Genomic DNA, 26226 nt, shown 5'->3' on the forward strand with positions numbered 1-26226 from the left:
CAAAAATCTTCGATGGAAAAACCAATTTTTTTGTAAAAGGAAAAAATATTTAAAAAATACCAAAAACATCGATCACTCTTCTTTCCCTCGAATCGAAAAATCTCTTCAAAAAATATTTTCCAAACACTCGCAAAGGAAACCACAAAAAGACTCTTCGAATCGAAACAGGAGAAAATATTCTAAAACGACACTTGTCTCTTCCATTCGGACGCGATTTTAAAGCGGATCTTCGTGAATTGGCAGGACAACCTGTTGAACCTTAATCCTTGACTCAAACAACACCACGAATCCTACCGTTACTTCTACCTTTACATAACCTTTATCCAAAATTGTTCGTTTCAAAAGTTAAAAACGTGCACTCACTTTTTTCCAGCATCTGTTCGAAATCTGTACACGCACACGAGAGATGGATCACTAACGAAGCTCGAGAGATGGATTACAAACGAAGCTCGAATGATGACCGAGGACTGAGAGGCGTCGCGACGCCCGATACCCACCACGACGCCATCGAAACGATTTCTACGCGTCGTTCAACTACGCAGAAGCCGCCGATTCAGAATAGTCGCGTGACGCGTCTTCTCCGGTTCGTGGTTCGTACCGAACTGATCGAAATGTAAACGTTTCGAAAGGGGCGTGTAATGTTTCGATCGTTTTAAGAACGTCGCTCGATGGGAAATGTTTACAAACGGCGACATGCGAATTTGAATTTCGTAAGATGGTTTCGATTAGGTTATGGTGCGTGTTATATATTTTTATATTTTCGATCGTTTTAAAAACTCGATCGATTTAAACAACGATGTAATTTATTTTAAATAATTTTTATTAGATTATTGGGAAGTGATTAGTGAAATATATATATATATATATATATATATATATATATATATATATATATATATTGTGTTTTATACGTGTTCACATATGTGTATGTTTCACGTATAGGATATTGATATATCATCTTATTTGCAATATTAATAAAGGAACTTTTATGCTTAAATAAATCCTTTAAATGTGTTTCACAAATATATTAACATTCACTATCTTATTCTTCGATTCTTTTTAATAATAATAATAATAATAATAATTTAAAGACAATTCTTAAATGATTAAACGAACTTTTTAAATTTTATGTATTTATTTGATAATTAGATCTTTATGTAAAAATTATGTAAGTATAATTATGTTTATGTAAAAATAAATTAAAAAAAAAAAAAAAAAAAAAAAAGTCCAATTTCTAATAAGGGAGCTCTGCTCTTCCTACTTCCACTATTTCTAATTAATGTAAATTTGCATTACGTCAGGAGTAATAAAGCCTCATGAATAACAAGTGAGCGAGGAGCAAAGTATCTCGGTGTTGATAAAAATTTTTTGTTTTAACGCTAAAAATAGACCTTACTTGTAATATTGAATTTGTTAAAAAAAAAAAAAAAGAAAAAAAAGAAAAAAAAAAATTAGAAGTTGCGACTTCCTTTCTATTAAAATTCGATATTCATTGCCGTTTTTAATTTTAAAAAATCATCGAATTAAAAAGAGAAAAAAAAAGAGAAAAAATTTTTTCTACGAAAGATCAAGCTTCTTTCACCTGAAATGTATAATCAAGCGCCAAAATAATTAAATTGTACACGCAATATGAAATAACAAGCTACTCAACCTAATTAACCAACTAATTGAAAACGCGAGAAAGAAAACCTTCTTTTTTTTTTTTTTCTTTTAAATTTATAATTTTTTTAAATAAAAATTATTTTCGCGTCTAAAATATCGAGAACTAAATTATATCAAATTTAATTGATACCATGCTTGCAATTATTTCCAGCTCGTTCAATATTTCCATAAATTATCCATCGATTTATAAGTAAAATGCATGCTGGGATTAACTAAAGCAAAGTAATGAAACGCACCTTTACCAAACAGAAATCCTTTGCCGAATTTCAAAGCACTGTCAATCTCGTGCAGAAGACCGTACTCATTGTCAGTTTCCTTTGTCGCAAAATTATAACCGCATCCTTTAAAAAAAGCAAACCGAAGCAGGCCCAAAAAAAAAAAAAAAAGAAAATTAAACAAAATAAAATAAACAAAAGATATATTTTATTATCTATTACTTTAAAATTGGCAGATTTGGTGAAATAAAAAAGCGTTATTACATCGCTCGTGGAATATTTGTAATTTTATAAATATAAATATAACAATAGTTCTTTATTTTTAAAAATAAAAAATTAATTGAGGATTAAATTGTTTAAATTTACAATCTTCCATTTATACAATATAAATTATGTATTCATTTTTGTAACGCTTCTTCTTTGAATATCGTTGTTGTAATTAAAAAAATTTATTACAAATACTCCACGATATTCTAAAATATATCCTATATTATTAAGTCAAGTAGTAGAGCCAAGTGCGTTAGATAGACATTATAAAGCGAGATGCACAGACAGACAATGAGCTCAAACAATGATTAAAAATAAAATAAATAAATGTATTAATGAATGGAAGATGAAAAATGGATTTTCCGCTTTTCTTCCGCTGGAAAAGCTCTTTTTAAATTTTATTTAAAAAGATAAAAATTTACCCTCAATTTTCAACTAAATATTATTACATTAAAAATACAATTTAAAAATTCCGTTTCAATTCGTTGTTCGAAATAAAATTCTTTTTGTCCAAATCCATAATAAATTGAATTTATCAACTAAAATACATCACGAAGAGAATGCACGAAGAAATTCTACAAACCAGTGAAATAATATTGACACCGATTCTAGCCAAAACAAATTTGGAGCCAGGCTACAAAATATCAGTGACGTTAACTGGGTCACCCGCTCAGAAACTACTACTATACTGTATCCATACTGTTACCCTCTATCCGCGAAACAAATCCAAATTATCGTGCTTAATCTCAAAATAATTTCTCCTTTGAAAATCAAATTTTTCGACTCGAAAATAATTATGTTAAATCCCCCAAATTATATTCGAAACGGAAATTATATAAAATTAAACAAATATTACATTATTACATACCACAGGATGACGAATGAAACACACGTGTTTTTATATACAATCATATCTGACATATTCTGAGATATTCCATGTACGCGACCGGTTAATAAATATCGAATCAAGTTAACCATCACTTCCCACGCCACTTCACCGCGTTAATAAGAAATATTTACTTTTACGAACGTCCATTTCGATTCCTCCCCCTCCCCCTTCTAGCTCTGGTGGGGGATCGAAAAGGGTGAAGGTCTCGAGGGAGGAGGGGAGGGATTGGTACGCGCGTGTCGCAATTGGTCGGAAATAGCCAAAATCGAGGGAGGACCGTTGTTGGTCCTCAGCCTCAGAAGCTGGACGTTCTCTACGTGTGAAGCTGTGCCCTATTTTCTCGAGGCCTATATTTAGATTCTCATTCTCGAATGAATCATAATCGCGTTGCAACCGACCAGGCTCGGACATCGAGGAGAAATAAATCGTGGGTTTTTGGACGTAGATTGGATCCTTTGGGGGAGGGAGGGGAGTTGTTGGTAGAGCACTAGTTTAGTCTTTTTTAGTCCCTGATAAAGCTCTGTTATACAGTTTCGTCGTTAATTGTAATCGTAAGTAATTGTTATTATTATTATTATTATTATTGGTTAATTATTGCTAGTATACATTTTTTTTTTTAAACCATAATTTTGTAATTTTTCTATAAAAAGTGTTCTTTTTATTATCGTTGTTACAGTCAACGTTAGTCAATGTTTTGACTCGTATTTTATTTTATCGTTTGCATATACTTTATATTTACTCCCAATGTTATCTTCTTTTTTTTTTTTTTTTTAATCTTAATTTTTAAACGAATAATTATCGCTAGTTGCACGAGTCTAGTGTCTTTTTTTAGATCTCGAATAATTATCACGAATGCACAAATGAATAAATGTCTTCGATATTTGATAAAAGAATTTTATTATATGATTGAAAACCGTTGCGATATATATTTCGAACGCACAAATTTTCTTACCACTCGAAATTTCCTGTATTATTCCTCCCAACCGTGTCCCAGGTATTTCTCTAACTCGTTGTGTGTCACGAGTTACAAAAATAGTACGTGAAATTTCACGATTTATATAAAACGAGAAACGAACGGCGGAAATTCTTATAGAGATATGTTTGGTCTCGTCGTTCTCTTGGCCAGCCGTAACGATAACCTACGCGACCCACGCGAAAGCTAACAAACTTATCTCTCGGCATTTCCCACTTTATTAACGGGAAGGAAAGTGATCTTCTCGTATAATCGATTCATCGTATAATCCTTCCGCCATCCTATTTCACGTTTCATCGTGACGAGTAGTAGTAAGGAGTTTAAAACCCTTTTTGAAATAACTCTTTTCTCCAATTAAATTTCTCTCTTGTTACAAAATTATATCAAAGAAAAATTGGAATGAATTCGATAAACAACGAATTAGGTACAAATAAATTATATATACAATTCGTTGAATTTTTCAAAGGGGGAGTAAACTAGATGTAAAATGATCGTCAATGGAAAAAAAAAGTTCGTCGAGTATCGTTAGTAATCGAGCAAAAATACGACAAGCACTCGGATACCTACCACAATGCAATCCAATTTTACGTGCCATTTTAGTAATTGTTACATCCAATATTCGACACGCCTCTCTCGTTCTGTACCTCAAAAAACCAGCATAAGAAAGAAAGAAAAAAAAAATCCAAAAATCCAGGCGATCGATCTCGGGTAATATTTCAATCCCAAAAAAAAAAAAAAGAAAAGAAAGAAAAAAAGAAAACAACGACGAGCACAATCCTTCATTTTTCACCTGGACTCACCGTCGTCGACATTGGCCGGCATATCGAGGAATTCTTGCAGATGCTTGGGCAATTTTTTCGAGTCCTCGAACTCCTTTCCATCGATCAAACACTTCGCCTTTACGACACCCTCCTCCTCCCCCTCCCCCACCTTCTCCCCCCCTCCCCCCCCTTCGCCACCACCATCCTTCTCGCCATCCTCCGCCTCGTCCAAATTAATCCCAAATTTGTTCAACCTGTCCCTCGCCTTCTCTATGAACTCCCTCTCCACGTCCGTGGTCACACCCACCCCCTTATCGCTCTTCTCGCATTTCTTAATATCCTCGTGCGTGCTGATCTTCACCACCTTGTGATGCTTCCTCTCCTCCCGTTCCAGAACCTTGTCCACGTACTCGTCGTACATGCGTCTACGAAACGCCTCCCCGTTCACCACCACCGACGATGATCCTCCCTGCATCCCCCTCCCCCCCTCCCCACCCACCCCTTTCCTCCCCTTAGCAATCACCGCTCGAGTCTCCTCCACGTGGGAACCGTTCCTCTCCCGTTCCGCAACCCTTCTCGCCGAATCTCTCTCACGCCCCGCGTGTTTCTCCACACTCTCCTCCCTCCACTTCTCGCCCGGTTTTGCCCCGTCCCTCTTCCTACAACTTCTTTCATCCTCCTCCTTCTCGGCCTCGTCCTTCCCTCCTCCTCCACCTCTCTTTTTCCTCTCTCTTTGGGCGCGATACCCCTCCAACGCCTCCCTCTCCTCCTCCTCCGCCAATATAACGTTCTTCAACTGATTCTCCAACAGTTCTATGTACCTCAACTGGCGGGCCACGTATCGTCGAGGTGGCAACGTGTCACGTCCCCCCGCCAACTGTTCCTCGGTCTCGTTCTGCAGTTTCTTCAAGTTCTCCATTATCTCGGTGGCGGCCACGCGTTTCACCCTTCTCTCCTCCCCGTACCTACGCGGCTCCAGATGACTTCTGGGCGGATCCCGGTCGAAGATGCTGGTCGTGTCGATGCAAGACCTGTCCACGCTCACCACCCGCTTCGCTCTCGGAGGCACCTCCACCCTGTCGTCGATCAACGCCGGATTCACGTTGTAACGCGCCCCTCCCAACCCCCTCCTACCCCCCGATTTCTCCACCTTCGACCCGAACGGCGTCGAGCTTCTGAGAGGAGGATCCGGAGAATTGTCCATGATGGCGCTGCTCGACGTCAAAGGACTCTTTCTGAACGGCGTCCAACTTCTGAAAGGAGGATCCGGTCTCTCCGGAGAATTGTCGATGATGGCGCTGCTCGACGTCAAAGGACTCTTTCTGAACGGCGTCGAAGTTCTGAAAGGAGGATCCGGCCTCTCCGGAGAATTGTCGATGATGGCGCTGCTCGACGTCAAAGGGCTCTTTCCAAAAGGCGTCGAACTTCTGAAAGGAGGATCCGGTCTCTCGGGTGGATCGTCGATGATGGCGCTGTTCAAAGGGCTGTTTCTGAACGGCGTGGAACATCTGAAAGGAGGATCCTCCATGGAGGAGGAGTCGATGATGGCGCTGTTCGACGTTGAAGGACCCTTTCCGAACGGCGTGGAGATTTTGAAAGGCGGATCCGGCCTCTCGGGTGGACTCTCCACGGAGTGGACGAAGTGTACCGATTTGTCGATGATGGCGCTGCTCAGAGGGCTCTTTCTGAACGGAGGATCCGGAGGATTCTCCATGGAAGAGGAGTGGACGATGGCGCTGTGGCTCTTCCTGAACCGCGTGGAGGAAGAAGATGCCCCGCCGCCATTCCTCGCGATGTCTAACCGTTTCGCGTCGAGTCGCTGGTTATCGCGCTCCTCCCCCCCCTCGCCCGACGATTCTATTAATAAATCATCGGGGAGCGGTGTCGCGTGGCGAGCCAAGTTCAGCCAGTCGCACAACCTGGTGGCTTTCAGACGCTGCCGACCCCTGTCAAAGCCAGGGACCCCGTCACGGGATTGGCTCGATTCCTCGAACGTGACCGATTTCGTGCCGCCGCTCCTCCTGTCCGAATTCTCCTTGATAATCTCCAACAGTCTGTTCCTCTCGCCGCCTCCTCTCCACTCCTCCACTCCTCGCCCCTTCTCGTCACGGGGGCCCATCACCTCTACCATCCGATATCCGGCGAGGGGGACTCGTGGCGGGGGCTCCTCGTCGAAGTAGTTGCGCCTGTTGATGAACTTCTCGTGCAAATCGAGCAGATTGTCGGCCGTTGCCTTTACCCCGGCCTTCCGTTGGGACGGGGACAGGCAGACGAGCAATTTCGGGTCGGTGGCGGTCGATAAACCGAGCCAAGTATCCTCGACGCGGTTCGAACTTCCACGGACCCCGTTCGTCGTCGAAAATTTCGATACCTCGGCTCCCAGACTCTCGAACGGATTGAAACTGGGCACGGTGATCTCGTTGATCACGTGCAGGCCGTACGGCATGGACAAGATTTTCTTGATGCAGATATCTTTCAACGATTCGACGGGGCCCGTTTCCTCGAAATCGTTTCTCTTACCCTTCGAGTAATTCGAGCCACTCTCGATCGGTACGTAGTAGAGGTCCTCGCTGGTAGAGGGTGGTAGAGGCGACGATTCGATTCGCTCTCGCCTCAATTTGCTCTTCCTCGCCTCCTCGGCTATTATCGAGAATATGTCCACCTGCCACGCTTCCATCGGGCCGTGGAGCCTCGTCGAATCCGATATTTTGGGGGAGGGAGAAGTTTCGCTCCTCTCGTAAACATTTCGTTTGCGATGAGACCGCGTCTCGTCGTTTTTCAGGATAGAGTTCAATACGTGGGAACGAGAGTCCTTTCTCTCTTCGCCGATTTCGAACGCGGGGGAGGATCGCGGCTCATCGCCGGACGCGCGAGTGGAATACTTGTAAATCTCCTCGAATTCTTCCTCGCTCGTAGTGAGCTCCCTCGTCGTATCCTTCGAACTTTCCGTCTTGTTACCGCACTCCTTGCTGCTACTACTACTAGACGTTTCGACCGTCCTCGACGTCTCGTTCTTCACGATCTTCTTGTGCACGCGATGATGACGAGACTGCACCTCTCGTCTCGGCCCGACCTCGTTTTCCTTCCCTCCGTTCTCGTCGCGAATCTTTCTAGTCCTTTCCTTCGCTTCGTTCGGTTCTCCGGAAATCGACGATTCCACGTTAATTTTCACTATCCTTTCCACGGGTTTCCCCTGCGAAACGAATTCCTTCCTTTCTTCCTGTTTCTCACTGGAAATTTTCACTATTCTTTCCGAAGCTCTGTCCGCACTCTGTTTTACCGACTTGGATTCTAGGGACTTTTCGTGTAATTCGTACGAAACCTTTTTTCGTTCTTCGTCTTCACATTTCTTGGAAATGTTCGGTTTGTCAGATTCGTCGGTGGACGATTCCACGTTGATTTTCACTATTCTTTCCACGGGTTTTCCGCGCGGTTTTTCGTCAGAAACGAATTTTTCCCTTTCTTCCTGTTTCTCACTGGAAATTTTCACTATTCTTTCCGAAGCTCTGTCCGCACTCTGTTTTACCGACTTGGATTCTAGGAACTTTTCGTGTAATTCGTACGAAACCTTTTTTCGTTCTTCGTCTTCACATTTCTTGGAAATGTTCGGTTTGTCAGATTCGTCGGTGGACGATTCCACGTTGATTTTCACTATTCTTTCCACGGGTTTTTCGTCGGTGATCTTTTTCCTTTCTCCCTCTTTCTCAGAAGTTTTCACCTCGTCGGGTTCGTCACTGGACGATTCTACATTAACTTTCACTATTCTTTCCACGGGCTTGTCTACACTCCGTTTTATCGACATAGACTCTAGTGATTTTTTGGGTAATTCGAACGAAACCTTTTTCTTTCTTTCCTCTTCAGATTTCTTGAAAATCTTCGTTTCGTCCGGTTTCTCGGTGGACGACTCCACGTTGATTCTCGCTATTCTCTCGACAGGTTTTCCGTCAGAAACGAATTTTTCCCTTTCTTCCTGTTTCTCACTAGAAATTTTCACTATTCTTTCTTTCACAGATTTCTCCGCGCACTGTTTCATCGACACGGACTCTAGTGATTTTTCGTGTAATTCGTAAAAAACCTTTTCCTCCTCTTCGCATTTCTTGAAAATCTTCGCTTCGTCCGGTTCCTCGGTGGACGGCTCCACGTTGATTTTCACTATTCTCACCACGGGTTTTCCCTCAGAAACCTTTCTCCTTTCTTCCTCTTCGGATTTCTCGGAAATTCTCGCCTCGTCTCGAATCGTGGACGATTCCACGTCCGCCGCGCTTCCTTTCCAAGTGGACGCCGCTGATTCTTCCCGCGTCTCTCGAGATTCCACGTCAATTTTCTCTATTCTTTCCACGCACCTCCCCCCTCCAAGTTTCGAAGTCGAAGCGGGGAGATCCGACGATCTCTCCTCTCGAGACCGATCCATGACAATTTTCACGGGTGGCCCGTCCACGCTCTGTTTCGTGCGCGATTTTTCGCGTGTCTCTCGATCCAAGCAGTCACGCTTTATTTCAGAACTTGCGCCATTGCCAAGCCTGGCGCCATTCTCCGCGTACTTGCGCAACTCGTTCGTCTTGTTGTCGTCGAGGCAAGCACCCCTCCCCCCCAACGCCTTCGAATCGTCCACCAACACGTTGCGCACGCTCTCTGGTAGGGTGACCATGTCCACGTTGCTTAAAGTGTCGCGAATATTTTCGACGCCGGCGTCACTCTTGGATATTATCGTCAATAATGTTCCAAGAGTGCCAATATTTTCCCTCGTCGTCCAACTTTCCGTGGAATCTCGACGCGACGAGGAGCTAGCTGCGTCCTCCGTCCTCTCGAGACTCTCCGTTGAACGGCCAGGGATATTATCCCCAATGCTCTCCTCGCTTCCCCCTTTTGGTCCACGGGTTGATCTTTCTTGGAAGTCGAGGCTGGACGATCTTTTTGGCGGTGTTGGGGGACGTTTGCTCTTCGCGTCGTGCGAAATTTTGCATAAATCTTTGGGCAAAGCGGTTAACGAAGATACTCTCAAAATTGATTCGCGAGAATCGCTCGTCGATCGCTTATTTCGCGCTCAATTTTTCGTCAATTTTGGATATTTGCGCTGCAATATTCCTCGAAGCTTCCTCTTCTTCCTCTTCTTTTAGAAATTGCTTAGTCAACGTTTCGTTTTCGGAGTCTACGTCATCTCCCGTTAATTTTGACTTCACGGTTAACGCTTCTCGCGCATCCTTACTTTCCAAATCCAATTTTCCTTCCTCCACGCATTTCTCGATTTCTCTGTCACCATCCGTTTTCGATTCCTCTTTTCCATTTTCGCCCAATTTCGACCCCTCTTCCATACTTTCTACGTTTTCCATCACACTGCGTTCATCGATCGATACATCCACGGATGATTCTTTCTCCTCCGATCTCGATCTCCTATTAATTAACGTTTCGTCTAATTTTTTACCGACAGAAATTTCGTCTTCAACTATCAACCTGGATTCGCTTCGATTCATGTTTTCATTACTCGTTTCCAATATCTCGCTTTTTTCAATCACCTTTTCAGATTTCTCATCCGACATTTCTTCGTGCTCTTCCTTGCTCTCCTTTCTCTCCACGCCTTCCTTTCCATCACCTATCTCTATGCTTTTCCCCTCTAATTCCTCTTTCTTCGATATCTCTCCTTCTATAGATTCTCCTCCAATTTCTATATTTTTCTTTAACATTCCTCCTTCTACAGATTCTTCTTCACCACAAATCTCCACATTTTCCTTTTCCTTCTCCAATTCCTCTTTCTTCAACGTTCCTTCTTCCACAGCCTCCATACTTTTCTTTTCCTTGTCCAATTCCTCTTCTTTCAATGTTCCTCCTTCCACAGCTTCTCCTCCACCACAAATCTTCACATTTTCCTTTTCCTTTAATATCCCTCCTTCTACAGATTCTCCTCCATTACCAACCTCCATACTCTCCTTTTCCTTTAATGCTTCTTCTTCTACAGCTTCTCCTCCATTATCAACCTCCATACTTTCCTTTTCCTTTAATGCTTCTTCCTCTACAAATTCTCCTCCATTACCAAACTCCATACTTTCCTTTTCCTTTAATGCTTCTTCTTCTACAGATTCTCCTCCATTACCAACCTCCATACTTTCCTTTTCCTTTAATGCTTCTTCTTCTACAGATTCTCCTCCATTACCAACCTCCATACTTTCCTTTTCCTTTAATGCTTCTTCTTCTACAGATTCTCCTCCATTACCAACCTCCATACTCTCCTTTTCCTTTAATGCTTCTTCTTCTACAGATTCTCCTCCATTACCAACCTCCATACTTTCCTTTTCCTTGTCCAATTCCTCTTCTTTCAATATTCCTCCTTCTACAGATTCTTCCCCATTACCAATCTCCATACTTTCCTTTTCCTTGTCCAATTCCTCTTCTTTCAATATTCCTCCTTCTACAGATTCTTCCCCATTACCAATCTCCATACTTTCCTTTTCCTTGTCCAATTCCTCTTCTTTCAATATTCCTCCTTCTACAGATTCTTCCCCATTAACGATCTCCATACTTTCCTTTTCCTTGTCCAATTCCTCTTCTTTCAACGTTCCTCCTTCTGCTACAGCTTCTCCTACATTACCACGAATCTCCACATTTTCTTCCCTCTTCACCGTATCCTCCTCATCGCTCGCCAATTCCTCTTTCTTCAACATTCCTTCCTCCACAGTCTCTCCTCCATTACAAATCTCCATTACATTTCCCCTTTCCTTCTCCAAGCCCCCATCTCTCCCCCCAATTCCCGCCTCCCTTTCACCAGGAGGATCCTCACCCTCCTCCATCTCCTCCCCGTCCACGCACGTCACGTTTATCCTCACCTCGCCAAAGCCCCCCCCTCCCGCCCCCTCCCCCCCTCTCGGACACCCTCTCTCCTCCCTCCGATATTTACCGATCTCCTCGTTGATAAAATCCCTGATATGCTGCTCCTCGTCCTCCGACAACTTCTCGCCCTCCTCCTGAATAATGTCCAAGAACCTGTTGGCCGCCTGCGAGTGAGCGTGGTGCGCCGCCTCGCGCCTCCTCCTCCTCGTGCCCCTCTGCTGCTCCCCCCCATCCCCCCCCTCCACCTCCACCTCCGCGTAACACGGCAATTTTAGACCCTCGATGAACCTCCTCAACTTCCTCTCCACGTCCCGTGGCATCACCGTGTCCCAACACTGGCCACCCCTGCCACCCTCCCCCTCATCCCTCGAAACCGACGTCCCCTCGCCCAAGTTGCCGCCGACCCCCTCCCTCTCCGCGTCCGATTCCATCTCGACGATCACGGGCTGCTGCTTAATAACAACGTTATCGACCTCGGCCACGTCCCAGTCGGTCACGTCGCGAATCTGCAATCTCTCCCTCGCCCTCCTCGCGTCACCCGGAACGGAATTGTCATCGGGAGCGATGCTCGTCTCGGGGACGAAGGACGGCGAGGGGAAAGCGTCGAGGGGCTCGGACACGGTGACCACCGTCGCCTCGCCGCCCTTCGCCGATCTCGACTCCGTTTCCACTATACCGACTCCCGGAATGTGGCCTATCCTCGCCTCCAACGGGCGGCTGCTGATGGTAGTTATCCTCATCACCTTGATGCTAGGCTTTATCGTTCCTGTTTCTATCCTGCATCTCTCCTCCCTTCTCACGGAGGAGGGGTCAAGAGATTTCGTCGGCTCGGGATCTCGGTCGGTAACGATGGTTTCTCGGTTTTCTTCGGGACGGGATGAACGCGAGAGATCACCGTCCACCGTGGCGTCGCTCGGATCGATCTCCTCGATCGTTTCCTTCGGGCTGTTGTCGTCGTCTTTCGCTCTGTCCCTCTGACCGCCCCGCCTCCTGCCCCGACCCTTTCGATTTCGACGATTTTTACCGTGGGCCGGCATGCTGGCCTCCTCTGCCGCTGTGTGCCCCGAGGATTCGTTCGATCCTATGCACAATCGAACAAATCCGGCCACAAGTCTTCTCTCTCTCTGCTTTTCTTATTTTTAGTCCTGCCTTATTCCCGAGAATTCACACACACGAGAAGGGATTGGTTAGATCGGTCCTCGGTCGAGGCCCTCGAGTCATTTTCGAACGGGCCGAGCTCGGTCGGTAATCGAATGAGTTTTCGATTCGTCCGAGAATCGAAACGCGAGTTGAATTTCCTTTCCAATGAATTCTTCGAGAAGATACGTATATATATATACGCTTCTGATCTTCGAGGATTAGGATAGGAAAGGAAATATTCTCTTTCCTTTCTGCGTTACGGCTATTATGGGAAGAATCGTTTAAATTCGAAGGAAAGCTCGGCGAGATAAGCGTAAATAATGATTTAAAAATATTATAATGGGGTTAATCGAATCGAGAAGAGAATCGAACCTTTCCAATGTTTTCTCATCGCGATGAGATTAGACGAGATGTATATATTAAAGGCGAGAAATAATCCTATTAAGTGGCGCAGAGCTGCGTTTAAAAGAGCTTACGATAAGATGCGTATATATTTTTATATCTCTGAAATTTTTAAACGATGTTACGATGACGACATTTAGTTAGTCGAGACATAATATTTGCACGAAAAAAATGATTTCGAACGAAATTGTGTATATATACTTTTGAACGAGAGAATGAAATTTGACGTAACTCGTGCAACAAGCAATGACCCAATTTGTCAGACCAGCATTCCAATATATCGGCTAAAATATCGTCGAAGAAAAGAAATAAAGAATACTCACTTTTCTTGATTTCGTCTCGTTGCTGGATCAACGAACTCTTTGGACCACCGTTCTGACTGGCGTAGCTCTGATCAGGTTTTGCGTCATCTGAAAAATAAAATACATTGAAGCATCGAATACATTGCTAATTTAAAAATGATAAAACGAAAATTTGAGAAAAGTATCCGATGCAAAAGAAAAAATCGATTTCTACAGAATTCTACCTTATCTAAGTAGCACCGTTATACTACTTTATCCAACGAGTTAATATCGCGATCAGCTGATGATTCGAAATTGCAAGCGATGTTTTTTCCTGATCAATCTTTTTCTCTTTTCTCTTTTCCTTTACAAGTGAAGCCTCAGACAAATTTCTATTTCTTATTATCCTCATTACTTTATATCACGACTAAATTATTCCTATAAAAATATTCTCAAAAAATACATGCAATTCCCTGTCCCTAAAAATTAAAATCCAAGTAACGATCGGACGGATTAACTCGTCCTTCCTTATCGGTCAAGAAATTTTTCAAAAAGTGCACAAAACCGCGAAATTAGAACTCGTCCACGGACCTGATTCGTACAAAGTCCATCAACGATCGCGCTAGATCCGCGTGTTCGGTGACAGTCGGTTATGAATTCGAACGGGCCACAAATCAGCGGCATGGCCTGCAAGGTCCATGAATCGCGGGAATGGACTGAGCGCGAACAGATCCGCCACCCGTGAAACACGCTCGCGTCCCCACCCACGCCGTGCCGATCCTCCTGCCCGCCTGTGTATCGCCAACGTGTATTGTTTGTATACATGCTTACGAATATCAGGGTTTCTCAAATTATTATTTTTTTCTCTATATTCATGCATTATCCGAGTTATCAAATAATTTGTAAAGTAGTAAATAAAAAACCAGAATAAATAGCGGTGGAAAAAAATATCGAACGAGTAGATGAAAATTTTTGTGAAACTAATTCACGAATGGAATGGAATCGAAACGAAGATGTGTTCGAAATATATCGCGTCTTCTTTGAATAATTTATACTTTTTTGGCATTCTGGATTCTTTGGAAAATTTATTATTGTTTGTCGAGAGATATTCGCGAATCTCTCGAGTTGGAATGGTTTTTATGGAGTTACGTGTAAATTGGTAAATCCGTGTAAAATTGTTGAAAAAGCGTTCGTACGCGTACGATTAATTCATCAAAGATGAGATTACAAATTTAGCCCGTGAAAAACGGTGAAAATAAATTATTTAAGGGGAAGCGCATCGTTAGCAAAAATAAATTTATCCACTAAATAAATTCTGCAACGTCGCGCATTGGAATATATTGGATAGAAAATGCCGCGATGCGAATGGATCGTTGGGATTGTACCAGATATGAATGAAGTACGTACACCTCTTGTTTACAAAGTTCATAAACCTGCCATGAATATTTAATATCAACCACCACTGTGCCATAATTTCAAATTAAGCTGCTTAAAGTTTGGAATAAACGACATCTAAGCATTAACCAAAAATAATCAAATTTAAATTCAAAATTCTAAAATAGTAAAAAAATGATAAAAAAAAAAAAGAAAATTATACCATAACGATTAATTTAAATTAATTCTCCCAATCGTTCGTAAAGAAGATCGACGATTCGAATGATACTCTATCGGTAAATCCGATTAAACGTGTCGCAAAATCATGGAATAATTTTTCGACACTTCTAAAAAATTACTGGAAAAACTAAAATTCTGATTACAATTATTGTTCCATATGTGAAAATACCAACCAATTCGCAACCAATTCCTATCGGTGAATAAAAATTTGAGAAACGCTGCGCGCGGATCAAGTGACAAAGTCTCGTACGCGAATTCGAGATACGCATGCGCGGCCAGACCCCTGAATGACGTTTTTACGCGAAGCGTGCGCGCATATACGGATCATACGTACATTAAAACACAACCGCGCCTCGTTTGTGGTGCAAAACACGGTTGCACGAACACATACGAGCAACCTTTGTAGAAGGATCTGATACACGTCGTCGCACGAGGTGCGTGTATACCTTCTCTTCGCCCCTCCGCCTCTCACGTGGTTCATGAATAGCGCCACTTCCGAGTTGAACTTCCTTCCGTGTAAACAATGGCGGGAGAATCGACTGCTGTCCCGAGCACACCCATCCATTTTCCACACTTTTCATTACATCACGTGTACAGACACACGCCCGAACTCGATTGGAAATAGTTCGAACGATTAGAATCGAAATCGATTGTTGCATTTTTTTTTTTTTTTAACTCTCTTCTTTGATTCGATAAATATTAACTTTGGAATGGCACGATAGGATTTTTGTTATTTCGATTGCACTTTCCTCTTTTTTTTTTTTTTTTTTTTGGAGAGAAGGAGATATTATTTTTAAATCGAGTCTTCCTATTTTTCGGATAAAATACACAGAATGAGATAATAGGTTTTTTTAATCATCAAATTATCGCGTGTTCTATCGATTATAAAAATTACAACTTATCAAAATCCTATCTTCCCGAAACTTTTCCAAACGTTTCTATACGAGAATTGAAAGGAGAAGGCAGAAAGAGGAGACAGAACTCGTACTTTGAGAAGAACGTCGGGAAAACGAGACAAGAAAGAGAGTAATTTTGACGTCTCGACGTTTCGAACATCTTACGTCGTTTCGCTTCCCTTTGTTGCTCAAAGGTGAACGACTCTCTAATTAGGTTTTGCTCCTCTGAGATTTCAAAAGGGTTGCACGACTCCTCTCCAGATATAATGCAACGACTCCCCGGGGCTCAGACGGTAGTTCGCAAACATTATTGATTTACATCACGCAAAAGGGATGATAAAAGGGTGAAACACACTTTCTTATCCCGTCTCGTAATTTATAAATATCTTCTCCTTTTAATCTAAAAAAAAAAAAAGAGAGAAAAAAATCGATATTAAAATACGTCAAAAAGCAAAAAAAAAAAAAAAAATCCAAAAATTAAACAAGTTTTCTAATTGAATAATTAAAAAAAATTTGTTGAAGAAGAATTTAAAATAATAAGAAATTAATCGATTTTAAAAGTTTGCGTAAGTTAAAACTCGTTAAAAACAGATTCTTCGTCTTTCTATTATTTATTTTTTTCTTTTTCTCTCTCTCTCTCTCTCTCTCTTATCGCGCTGACTCAACTCGACAGAAATCTAAATCTCGTTCCTCCTCCCCGTCCTAACCTTGCACTATAAATGGCCATCAGTGAGACATATTGCGCTTCTTAATTACGTAATTGAACCGATGATGAGCTAACGTGAAATTATCGAAGAGTGAAGGACGAAACGGATAATTATAAAAGTGGGAGCAGCTTTTTGTTGTTGTACGAGCGGAAAGGAAACACGGTTAATTCGTTCTCGTTTTAAAAACATCCGTGATAAGAATAAATATTATTAAAGGAAAAAAAAGAAAACGAAAATTCGAAGGATAAAAATCGAAACTCGATCTCGAATCGTGCGAAGAGAAAAAAAAAAGAGTAAGAAGAAAAAAATGGAAATTCGAAACGCGACAGAAGAAAATTGAATTTCGTACGGATCGATCTCTCTCTCTCTCCCTCTCTTTCTCTCGATATTGGAAATTGTATCTGCAAGGGTATGGCTTTGCAAGCGTTCTTTTGACGTCCATCAATGTATCGGATGTCGAAGCGGATAGTTTTTTCTTTCTTCTTGTTTTACTTGAATAAAGAATCGGGAAAAGGGGAGAAATTATTCGTGAAAAAGAGTAGATCGTGTTTTTCGAATATTCGAAACGCCTGCACAGACTTTTTATATTTTTCGCTTTCGCAAGCAAGTATTAAATTAAACGATGAAAATACTGTAAAATAAAAAAAATTTAGATTACTGTTCCTATGAATTCAAAATAATAAATGAAACTACGTTAGAGATTAAAAAATTATCGAAATGTAAAAAATATTTCATTCCCTTTATCCGTTTATCACTGTTGAAATCGTTTACAAATTTTCACAATATCTAATTCATTTTTTCAACATGTACATACTTTAATTACTTTTACGAATATTGTTCGAAAATTTTCTTCTCGTTATTTCCATATTCACAAATACTTACAAATACCATCAGATTCACTTTTTCGATAATTCCAAGATTGTTAAAATTTAACACGAAGAAAATTTTCCTCTCGTTATTTCCATATTTGCAATAATTATCTCGATGCATATTTCGATCGATCAAGATTTCGATAATACGATGGAATATAGTGGCGCAGCGTATCGGCGATTACAAGAACAATGGATTCCTTGCGGTGGCAAACGCGACGGAATAAAATGGACGTTTAGGATACGTGTTAACGGGAGTTTGATAGGTGCGGCTTGTATCGCGGCGTCATGGCCCAAGGGGGCCGAGCCCGCGCTTCCATCTTTTGTCCCTTGCCTTCGAAACCGCTCAGGGATTCCTACGATCTCGTTCCTCCCTCGATTACCGCATTAATCGACCGTTATATAATTGCTAACGACACGCGTCACCGATTTTCCTTCCTTCGTTCCGTGCTTTGTTTCGCCCTTTCCGCATTCGTGTTCGATGTAGTAAGTTTCAACGGGAAGAGATCTGATCGATCGATTAGAATCGAGTAGAGTAAAAATTTTTAACGATAATTTCTTTCTTTGTTCCATGATTGTTAACCTTTGCTGTTTAAATGGGAAGCATTCGTGTCCTATAAATTTTAATAAAAGTCTTTGAAAAAAATATGGAAAAATTTATAAGGAATAATTTAAATATCTAAAAAATAATCGTTCTCTCGTTTGTTTCGTAAATGGAATTTCTAATAGCTGAAAATCTTGAAAAAATTTGAATATTCTAAATTGAGATATGATATGATAAATATATAAAAAAATACGACGAAAAATTCGATTTTTTTTTTTTTTTTAAATAAATAATAGGACACAAATGATAGAAGTTTTGCTTTAGAATAGTTTTAAAAATAATATTCTCGCGTCACAAATCACGTTGAAACGTAATCAAGCGTAATAAAATGGTGTTCCGAATAAAAACCACGTTGGAGCACATTGGTCGTTTCAACGAAACGAGCCGATACGATCGTTTACGTTCTCGAACAAATTGAACTTAAAAATATCACACGCGTGCACTTTACGACCGATATCATTCCATTTCACTAACAATTTCTCATCCAAACATTCTATTCCAATAGAAGAATAACGTATATGCCCTGAAACGTTTCGATTCAAGGCTGAAACCGTTTCGATTCGAGGATATCGAAACCTTCTTCCATTCCTCTAATTGAACCAGGATATCATTCTATTCGAGATAAGATTGTGGAATCAGCCGTTATTCCGTATCAAATTCCCTCCTCTTTTATCCATCTCTTCGATTAGAAATAAACCCGCCAGATCGTACAATTTTTCAACGACTGCAATAATAATTTTACGCGAAAGATATCGAACTGTTTAGAAAGTGATTTCGTTTTTTCACACGAGTGTCGAACGTTTATCTGGCCAACTTCACTCTAGAGTAGAAATTAAGTCGTTCGGAAAGTGATTTCGTTCTTTCACACGAGTGTCGCTATTGTCGAACGTTTATCCAGCTAACTTCACTCTAGAATAGAAATTAGGTCGTTCGGAAAGTAATTTCGTTCTTTCACACGAGTGTCGCTGATTGTCGAACGTTTATCCAACTAACTTCATTCTAAACCGTGTCGTTATTATACATTATATTCTAAGAGTTGGCTATATTTCATGGTTTATTCATGGTATAAGAAAAATTCGTTCGATTCCGTGCGGTTGTGTTTTTTACAAGTGATTGAAAAAGATGCAAGACCGAAAAGAGCATATTTTACTTTTTTATTATCGAAAAGGTGGGAACAGTGTTCGGGCAAGAAAAAGGTAAGTGTAAAAACTGGTTTTTAAAATTTCGTTCCGACAATTTCCACGTTAAAGATCAATCGAAGCTGATAAAGACGAAATAGAGACATCGATCGAAACAAACCGACGAATAAGAAATTTGCTGCAAGATCGAATTCGATTGTGAAACGACTCGAAAAAACGAAATTATTTTCCGAACAATCCAATATAAATTATATTTCGAAGAATAACAATTTGTCGTGTATAAAAATTTCAATAATAAAGATCGAAAAGAGATTAATTGCAACCTAACCTAATCTAATTCCCTTATCTTTAAACTCTATTATCAAAATGATAGGAAGACCGTTTAACGCTTGGATTAATACATTTGCACGTAGCTGGATAGCCCATTAACGCGCAACGAATTCATTATAATTATTAACTTTCGCGATAAAGAACGCGTATAAACGTGAACCATGTTTTGCGACTGGAAACACGTTAATTCCCGCGCATTACTCCTAAACGAATAATTTATACTTGGAACTTCCTCCATTCGGTTAATGGAGATTTATATTGTTTTCTGAAATCTTCTCCTTTTTTTTTTCTTTTTTACCTTTATTTTAATTGAAACCCTACCAGCTCCATTTTACGAATCACGAATTTCTCTCGAACGAGTCTCTCCTCAACAACCACCAGCGTATCGCCGATAGTCAGGATTCGATTTTAATCAATTCCCCGCTTATAGTTAATAAAATAATTTCGTTTTTAACTTAATTTTCGTAACTTATAAAAATTTCTCCAATCCACTTAACGTGACGATGGCGCACATTTAAAATCGTCCCATCACTCAATTACCCTTTGCACTCGTATTTATGTTTAAAAAGGTTACCAATCAAGAATATACCAATCCCTTAGAATGTAATTATATCACACTAACGCAAATATACATATACAAGAATAAAATAGCAGGATGGCGACACGAGTGCAAACGGTTAAGTCGGTTAATTATTATCGCGAATTACCATTACCATTCTCCACAGCGACGTGGAACGAGCGTGGATCGAGCTTCCTCTCAAGACGTGCGCCGCCCTCCTCGGCCAACATCCCTTCGCCGTACCCCTCCTCGTCCTCGAACCGCACAGTTTTCCCCTCGTTAAACGGGGGGCCACCCTCCTCCCTGCCCCTCTTCAAAATAGGCGCGCGAACGAGCAGATCGATCCCCAACCCGCCCTCCTCGCTCAACCTCGCCAAACCGGATCCCCCCCCGTCCACCACCCCACCCCAACCGTGCAAAATGGCCGATCTGCAAAACTCGAGCGTAGGAATGGCGATCGTGTTCATCCTCGCGCGATCCAACGTGTTCAACTTGCCTCGTCCTCGCTTCTCCCCCTCGTTCCTGAACCGAGCAGGCGGCTCGAGCAGAAACTTCGAAAACGCCTCCACCCGCTCCTCCTCGGCCGCCGCCAACCCTCCAACCGTTTCCCTCCCCCGCAAAACCGTTCCATTCTCCTTGTTCTTGCTTCTTATTCGCCTTCTTTTTCTTCTGGCCGGTGGCGATCCGTGCTTCTTCTTTCGACGGGTGTCGGGTGTCGATCGAGTCCGGGAAGAGCGGAGGGAGCGAAGCACGGCGAGGAGACGAGATCGTTTGGGGGACGATCGCGGTCGGCGGGCAGGAGAGGGCGAGGGGCGTCCTCCTCTGCGGTGGAGAGACACCGGGAACAGTCGAGGAGTCTCATCTCCTCGAAATTTGTTCTTCGCTTTGAGATTACGATTTTTCTCTCGATTCGCCGCGACACATCTCTCTACTTTTCTCCATCGTTTCTCATCCCTTTTTTTCAATCAATCGTTTCGACATTGCATGCGAGGAGAAACTGCTGAACGAATGGTGCGTCTAAATTTTATTGTTCGTTGTTCCTTGTGCAAAATATGTACTTCGGTGAAACAAAATCTTTTGAATGATAAATTCTCGACGCGTTACACCCTCTCCTTGGAAGATATTTTATACGAGTGAAAAATCATAGTTTGATTCGAAGAATTGCTTGACTGCAGAGAGCGACGATTCTTTTTTTTTCTTTCCAGGATCGATATAATAGCGATAGTATAATTATCTTTTTTCAAATTCTCACAGGTCGATCGAAGGGGAGGGGAGGATCGACACCTGTTTCGAGCGAAACCATTATTAGAATTGGATGGGAATTGCGATCGAAGGAGGCACATCCGTTCTCGATCGATCGAACAATTACGTGATCGGTGACTGCGTAACTGCAGAGAGACTTCCGCCTCCTCGTCTCTCAATTTTTATCGAGCTTTCAAAATCGATCGAAACTATAATAAAACTGCTTTGCGAACCAAGATCCGCTCCCCTGCTTTGCCCGTTGAATGCTGCAGTCGACGACAATTCTTCTTTCTTTGGACGAAGCTTCTTTTCCTTAGCAATCTTCCAGGAACGTTCCATCGAGTTGTTCTTTCAAAAATTCTCTCGTCTCCTATTTCTCAACTCAATTTATCAATTCAACCGATATATATATTTTTAAATATATCCCAAGATTCTTTGCGTTTAAAATATTTCTTCCACACGAATTATACGTAAATAACTGTTTTCAAATTCGAAACGACACAACTCCTCTCCCGTCCAAAGGATCAAATCTCTCCAAGAAGACCAGACCAGATTTCGTTATCGAGTTCGAAAACGTTTCACCGGCGCGAAGCGTGTCCGAGGACTGGGCGAAGGAGAGGTTGGAAAAGGAGGAAGAGGGTCGCCTTCGAGGGGCCCTCGAAGGGTGCGGCGCCTCGTCGCGTGGAACGTGGCCGCAGGTGCACCACTCGTCCAGCTGCGCCTTCCGTCGAGCACCACGTGTTCCGAGGTACGGGTCGAGTTCGTGCGAAGCGTCTCTGAAACGTTTCTCGGATCGCTGCCTCGATTCGACGAAGAAATTCGCGAGCGAAGTCATCTAGTTAATAATTCGTATGTTGTGTCGGAGATGTCTCGATTTCGCGGATATGCGACGAGAGTTTTGCATTAAATTGACTTTACACAGCAATTCGTAATAAAGAAATAAAGATCTGGAGGAATTTGTTCGTGTTCATATCGCGTTCTTATTAATTGGAGCTTCTATATTTAAGAAAAATACTGTAATTTTCTTTTGTTCCTTTCATTTGTGTATTTATTATATCACACGTTTTATTTTTCTATATTTATTTTCCTTTTTATTCTCCACTATTTAAATGCAATGTTTTTATTGATATTTTTTTTTTTATATTTCTATGTTATATATACACGCGTGTTTTTAATGAAATAATAAAAAGCGGTCAACAAGATAATTTTGTCCGATTTCCTGCGACCGAGCGGGAAGGGTCGGTAATGAAGAATACGACTACGTGGCCGCTTCAAGTCCGTCTGGTCATCGTCGCGTGACGATATCTCGAATAATTTCGTGTTCCGCCCGCGACGGTTTGTCGACGCGTTAATTTAAGCTCTCCCCATTGTCTCGAATTCGAACGATCGGCCAATTTGCGACGGTCGCTCGTCGCGCCCTTTTTCCACGCACTGGCGATCATCCTCGATCGACCAAATTACCCAATTGATTCGCCACGATTCTCTCTGCCCGCAACGGATTTTGATTCTTCGATTTGAAGGATAATTGCGTGAAAAATTGTTTCCTTTCTTTTTCTTTGGGTATTTGATCAACAATAAAGAATGCACAACAACGAGCGATGATAAAGACGTTGCAGAGACGTGGGTTTTTTAATTTACAACAGACTCAACGCAAGCTTCGTTAAATTCTTTCCACTTTTTTTCTGAATATAATTAGATTAACGCTTTGGAATTATTACGAAAATTGGTTACGAAAATTTTAACCTTTGCACTCGTATTTATATTTAACAAAATTACCAATCAACAAAAAGTCCCTAGAATGTAATTATATTATATTATATATTTACTAATGTAAATATATCTAAAACAGTATGGCGATTACATGGCGACGTGCGAGTGCAACGGTAAAACGTATCGTGTCGCTTATATCTTTCATCTATCACTTTCGTCCCGATCATTGGGTAGATTGGTAATTCTAAACGTTGAAGTGTAAATGAAGTAACAGTTTGTACCTGCTCGACGTTTTATTTCGATAATAATCTGTGGCGAAGAGTTACGTTTCTATTAATTTCAACGAGCGTGATAATATATTCGAAAGAACACGCGAAAAAATTGTAGGATAAAAAGTTTACACTCACTTGTTTCGTTCTTCTTCGAATCTGTCGATGGGATCCGTGTGTTCGACGTGGTCGTGGTCGTTCTCGTCGTTGTCGTCGTCTCTGCGCGAAAAGAGGTTAAGAAAAATTTTAAATTTACATCGAAAAAATTTTTCCTGCCGATATTAACGCGCGTTGGAAAAAAAAAAAAAAGAAAAGAAAAGAAATACACAAATCGTGCAATAATTATTATCGCTTTATAGATGTGCGTTAAAACGAGCTAGGGACTTACTAGTGAGAATTTCAGTAGTGGTGTTCTCCTGCAAACTGCTTCTATAAATTCGTCTCTTCGGCGAGCCAATATTTTCCCTGCAAATTAGAGCACATAGAGGAAGGAAACTTTCTTCGAAAACTCTGGTTGTATATGTTTAAGTGAGGAGGAAGGATACACGGGATTTGGGAAATGTCACGTGACGTAAGAAATCACGAGGGGACACTTACTGATTCAAACCGAGTTTCAAGTGTTCACCGGCGTTCCGTAAGAGTGCATGCGCTTCGCTGTTCGTTAAATCCCTGGTAGTTCTTCCATTTATGCTGCTAATTAAATCACCCTCTCTCACCCCCTGTTGAGCCGCTTTACTGCCCGGATTAACCTGCAACGAAAATTTCAGATTTGTACCTCAATTAGAACGAAATTTCCAAGCGGTCTGTTTCCGAATCCTTCAATTTCAATCCTCCTTTTCATTTAAATCGCGATTACGATTCCTTTTTCGTATTCAATTTTCAAACACTACTATTTTTTTTTTTTATTACACGCAAATAATTTATCAAACTGAAAGAATAAGAAAAATTGTTTAAATATTTTTAGACAATTTTTATACGGCGCAAATCTAGTAGAAGAAGTATATGTGTGTGTGTGTGTATATAATTTCACTTAAGTTCTCGAAAATGTTGAAGAAGAGAGAGATGGATCGTTTCGAAATTTACTCATTAAACTCTGGCTTGCCGCTAGAAAAGTCTCACCGTGTAAGTGCACTTTCGTTGCCCCGACGCTCGAAACTTCAACATGTTGAAAACTTTCTTCCGGAGGATCTGTCGATATGTCAATAGAAGCGACAACAACGACGATCGCGACGACGAGTAATTCGTAACTTCGTTCCCTGATTTTTTTTTTTCCCCAAAGTTTCGGTCTTAATTGAAAAAAAAAAATTATTTCCTGCAAAAAGTTGCAGATCCTCCACTCTGCGATTTTTTTTTAAATTCGTGTGTTTAAAAGATCGTGGCTCTTTTGTTTAGATATATATTTATATTTCCAATTGTGGTTTGAGTATAATGGATAAATAATAATCGTATAAATATTCGATATCGAAAATTACGTGACCGAGAAAATTATTTTCATCGTTGGAAAAACTGACTTACCGACTAAAACAAGATGATGCTCAAACAGCGCTATCTTCGAGGAAACGCTGAACTACGAGAAAAAAAACCCTAGATTTTACCGATCTGGAAGTACGATAGATGTACGATCGCTATTTGATGATAGGAAAAACGTTACGAAATATAATGAAATAATCGATTTTTTTATTTATAGTTAATTTTAGTTAAAATTTAGAAAAAATAATAAATTTAAAATTATTTTCTAACATTGAACTCAATTTATCATATTACTTTTTTAGAACAGAATTATTCAAAATTTGCCTAATTCATCAGGAAAGATCCTATATATATATATATTTACACTTCGTGCACTCAAAGGAATTAATTTGTTCTCGCTTAGAGACATCGTTAATTAAAATTGTTACGTAAGTCGTAGACTTCTTGCGTAGTCCACCAAGTTTATACCAGGTCGGTATATAATGTAATTTAAATTTTGTACAATTTTTTATTATCTCAATTTAATTGAAATATAATAATACCTAATTTTATTCGTCGAAAAAAATTCGAAGCACCACGGTCTCTTTTTCTTTTTATCGAGAAAAAAATGAGCAAAATATGGAAGCTGTAAATTTCGAAACCAAGCTACGAATTTTTATTATCTGGAGCGTAACTGTTCAAATTATCTACCCATAACAGCTATTGTCTACCGAGGTGTTATTCTTTCTCCGCCGTTGTAATGCAAATTTCTCTGCTTATTCCGCGGAATCTGCCTTGTTAATGCTGCACACTCCACTAAATAAAGGAAATTTAACGCTTGTAAAAAAAAAAAAAGAAAAAAAAAGTCGAACACTTTTATGCTCCCGACCTAGAACATAAATTATATTATTCCACGACCCATATTCTTCGTGTATATTAATGATAATATGTGCACGCTTTGTGCAATTAATTTCCATCCATCGTTCAAATCGTAAAATTGAAATTAAAAATGAATCTTAAAAAAAGCTTCGAAACTCACTCATCGTCCGATTATCGTTTGACTATCGAGTGAACAAGTGATCATTGACCGATGATTGACCACTGATCGGCCAATAATTGCCCAATTGCAGACCAGTTGATTCAACATCAACCGTCTCGATTATCGATGAACTACGAGATCCACTCGATCCACCGACTTGCCGAAAATTCTCAAAAATTACGGAACGCAATTTTACAAATTTTACCACTCGAAACATCGAGTTTCCATATTTTTCGCGAAAAAAAAAATGATGAAGAAACGGACGAAAGCGAGGCAGCTGCTTTTAATCAAGACTCCTCAAAGCTCTCCTTTAATATTCACTTTTTTTTCTTTTTTTCAGAATTACGTATTAAAGAACGACCTAATTGTACGGTTGTATTCGAAACA

The 26226-nt window shown here is 40.8% G+C and overlaps 3 protein-coding genes across 28 annotated transcripts in view; 1 reads left to right on the forward strand and 2 right to left on the reverse strand.

Annotated features, from left to right (window-relative positions):
- LOC100867381 (Cbl-associated protein) overlaps positions 1-26226 on the reverse strand; it is a 107486-nt gene that overhangs the window by 41658 nt on the left and 39602 nt on the right. For 11 of the 26 annotated variants that reach the window (XM_086911390.1, XM_086911391.1, XM_086911389.1 and 8 more), the window contains exon 1: positions 4807-4905. In XM_086911390.1, the coding sequence (XP_086767516.1) occupies positions 4807-4828 (22 nt within the window). In that variant the 5' untranslated portion in view covers positions 4829-4905. Of the gene's footprint in view, positions 1-363; positions 1219-4796; positions 10390-13454; positions 13542-23489; positions 23571-23739; positions 23817-23948; positions 24101-26226 lie in introns of those variants that run through there. The other 15 variants (XM_086911405.1, XM_086911401.1, XM_086911399.1 and 12 more) reach the window with 6 other exon arrangements.
- Positions 3567-26226, forward strand: part of LOC100867628 (uncharacterized) — an 82847-nt gene continuing 60187 nt past the window's right edge. The window contains exon 1 of the mRNA XM_086911406.1: positions 3567-3584. The gene's annotated coding sequence lies outside the window, so the exon portion shown is untranslated. The remainder of the gene's footprint in view (positions 3585-26226) is intronic.
- Positions 7710-11516, reverse strand: LOC116415150 (uncharacterized). Its single transcript, XM_086911408.1, has 2 exons — positions 10602-11516; positions 7710-10541 (listed from the first exon to the last, which is right to left on the reverse strand). Exons 1-2 carry the CDS (start codon positions 11460-11462, stop codon positions 9801-9803), a joined length of 1602 nt encoding a protein of 533 aa, XP_086767534.1. The 5' UTR covers positions 11463-11516; the 3' UTR covers positions 7710-9800.

This window comes from Apis florea, unplaced genomic scaffold (assembly GCF_048593485.1).
Source record: "Apis florea isolate Af1SG1 unplaced genomic scaffold, ASM4859348v1 contig_32_pilon, whole genome shotgun sequence".
Lineage (NCBI taxonomy): Eukaryota > Metazoa > Arthropoda > Insecta > Hymenoptera > Apidae > Apis > Apis florea.